We start from the raw sequence: 2,980 nt of genomic DNA on the forward strand, positions 1-2,980 counted from the left end.
TAATGACCGGTATAAGGAACTGCTGGCCGAGGCCAAACAAAAAATCGACCTGACTGGAATAGGCATTGAAAAAATGAAAACTAGAATTGGTGCTACCGGAGCGCTAGTTCTGGAAATTCCAGGAGAGGAAAGAGGGAAGCAGGCTGACTTCTTAGCGGACAAACTGAGGAAAGTACTGTCCAATAGGGCAAAGGTGAGCAGACCCCAAAAAATGGGAGAGATCCGCATCAGGGGCCTTGAAATCTCAACCTTCGAAAAAGAAGCTGCTGAGGGAGTGGCGAAATTAGGAGGTTATGAGGTTAATGATGTGAAAACAGGACGAATAAGGATAGCCCAAAATGGATTCAAGTCACTCTGTATCCAGTATCCCCTCCTAGCGGCCAAGAAGGTCGCAGAAAAGGGGACGGTGAACATAGAGTGGACACAGGTAAAAGTAGAATTGCTGCAAGGAAGGCCTCTGCAATGTTTCAGATGTCTGGAAAAGGGACATGTGCAACAAAACTGCACAAACAACATTAACAGAAGGGATAACTGCTACAGATGCGGCGAACCTGGACACCTGGCTCGGGACTGCGAGGCTAGAGCCAGGTGCCAAATCTGTGCAGAAGCAGGAGCCCATGCGGGGCACAGAATGGGTGGGCCATTCTGTGGCCCCCCCTCAGGAAAAAGGAAAGCCATAAGAGGAGCAGTTGAGGGAAAAGCGGTATCCGCACCGAAACCGCAAGACCCTCCTGCTCCTCCCAAGGACAAGGAAGGAAGAAAAGAATCGGAGAAGGGAGATGAGAGTGGGATCCGGGAATTCCCACCCCCACTCCCTCAGAGAGACGGGCCCCTCCCCCAAGCTCTAAACAAATGGAGAGTGAGGAAATGGAGATGGATGCTAAACAAGGAGAAAAACGCCCACGTCCAGTGGAAAGCGCGGAGAGTGACGAGGGGGACCAGCCAGATGGGAAGGTCACCAGCCCTATAGACCAATAATAGACACCCGACTACTCCAAGAAAACCTGCACCGCGCCCGCCAGGCTCAACCACTGTTCGAGCACACAATGGCGGAGCGTGGTGTAGGATTAGACATAGCGGCAGAGCCCTATCACATCCCCAAAAATCACCCTAGATGGTTTGGGGATGACTTGGGCTCTGCCGCTATAGTTTGGAGGGCAAATGATAGCTCACCCCCCGCAACATTTGTAAGTTGCGGCAGGGGATATGTTGTGGCCAAGTGGGGAGTAGTCACCGTGGTTGGGGTGTGCTTCCCCCCAGCAAAGAGCCTGGACCTGATTGGGTACAGGTCCAAGCTCCAAGAGATGGGAGACAATCCAAAGGCACCTCTCAGGTCCTGTCATCGTGGCGGGGATTTCAATGCGAAATCGGAATTGTGGGATCCCCGGCGCGATGACAGGCGGGGGGAAGTAACTATAGATTGGGCCGCAAGCCTCGGTCTACACATCCTCAATGAGGGGAGCAAATCCACGTTCGTGGGGTCGCGGGGGGAGTCAATTATTGACTTGTGGGCAACCCCCGCGGCCCTGAGAAGAGTGTGGACCTGGAGAGTGGCGGACGAGCTCGAGATCCTGTCGGATCATCTCTTAATAGAGATGGAGCTGTCCGTCACCCCCAACGGCCTGCGGCCCAGCCAAACGAAGGAACCCCGACCCGGTAGATGGTCCTTGGCCCAATTAAAAAAGGAGAGCCTAGAGATCTCCTTGGAGGGCTCCACCTGGCCACGACAAAGGGAGGGGCAGGACCTTGACTCTGAGGTCATGGAGGTAATGGACATACTCGCACAGGTGTGCGATGCCACCATGCCCAGAGTCAGGTCCTGCTCAAAGCGGTCCGCCTGGTGGTGGTCCGACCACATTGCTACGCTGAGGCGCAGATCGGTCTACTGCAGGTGGGCATTTCGCAGGGAGCGAAACAGGCTGAACCCGGACCCTGAGGCCACTCTGGCCGCCCGGCAGGAATTCTGCAAAGCAGCAGTAGAGCTCAGAGAAGCCATAGGGGCGGCCAAAGGAAGAGGGTGGAACAACCTCCTCCTCTCGTTGGATGCGGATCCGTAGGGGCGTCCATATAGAATGGTGATGCAGAAGCTGAAACCATGGACGCCCCCTTTGACGGTGACGCTTGACCCCCAGTTCCTCGGACGGGTGATGGGGACTCTATTCCCGAACAGGGAGGACGACCCCGTCAACCCGTACATTCCATCCCCCCAACAGTAGGGGGAGGTACCGGGGATCACAGAGGAGGAGGTGGCCGGGGCTGTCAAGAAGGTCAAGAGCCGAAAGGTTCCAGGACCAGATGGCATCCCCGGCCGAGTCCTCACCCTGGCCTCAGGGTTTATGAATCAGAGGTTCGCGAGCCTGTTTACACGGGCGTTCAAGGAGAGAATGTTCCCCCCAGTCTGGGGGAGGGCCAACGTGATCCTCCTCCAAAAAGAGGGCAAACCGGAGGACTCCTCCGCGTACCAGCCCATATGCCTCTTAGACGAGGCAGGTAAGCTCTTTGAGAGAGCTCTTTGAGAGAGTTATAGCTGCCCGTCTCTAGAGGCATATGTCCCAGGAAGGTCCCAATCTCAACGACGGCCAATATGGCTTCCGAGAGGGAAAATCAACGATAGATGCAATACTGCATCTAAGGTCCTTCTCGGAGGCCATCGTGACGGAGGACAGGGTGGCGGTGATATCGCACTTGATATCGCAAACGCATTCAACACCCTGCCCTGGGGTAGGGTGGTGCAGGCAATGCGGGATTATTTCCGCTTCCCACCCTACCTCACGGCCGTCGTTGAGAATTACTTCTGAGGTCGGCGTCTGACTTGGATGGACGCCGACGGCAAGTTACGCGAGAGGGGGATGAGCTGCGGGGTTCCACAGGGCTCGGTGTTGGGCCCACTACTGTGGAACCTCGGTTATGACTCAGTCCTCCGGACAGCCCTCCCCCCGGCTGTAGCATCGTGTGCTACACCGACGACACTCTCGTCTTG

At 55.8% G+C, this 2,980-nt stretch overlaps 1 protein-coding gene across 1 annotated transcript; it reads left to right on the plus strand.

Annotated features, from left to right (window-relative positions):
• The first annotated feature begins 1,046 nt into the window (after positions 1–1,046).
• Positions 1,047–2,057, plus strand: LOC105188041 (uncharacterized). The gene has a single exon (XM_011149261.2). The coding sequence runs from the start codon at positions 1,047–1,049 to the stop codon at positions 2,055–2,057; it is 1,011 nt and encodes a 336-aa protein (XP_011147563.2).
• The last annotated feature ends 923 nt before the right edge of the window (positions 2,058–2,980 follow it).

This window comes from Harpegnathos saltator, unplaced genomic scaffold, assembly GCF_003227715.2.
Source record: "Harpegnathos saltator strain DR-91 unplaced genomic scaffold, Hsal_v8.6 scaffold98, whole genome shotgun sequence".
NCBI lineage: Eukaryota > Metazoa > Arthropoda > Insecta > Hymenoptera > Formicidae > Harpegnathos > Harpegnathos saltator.

Bases quoted from the DNA above. Each gene is read 5' to 3' on its own strand.
- LOC105188041 (XM_011149261.2), top strand. From the start codon at position 1,047: ATGGCGGAGCGTGGTGTAGGATTAGACATAGCGGCAGAGCCCTATCAC.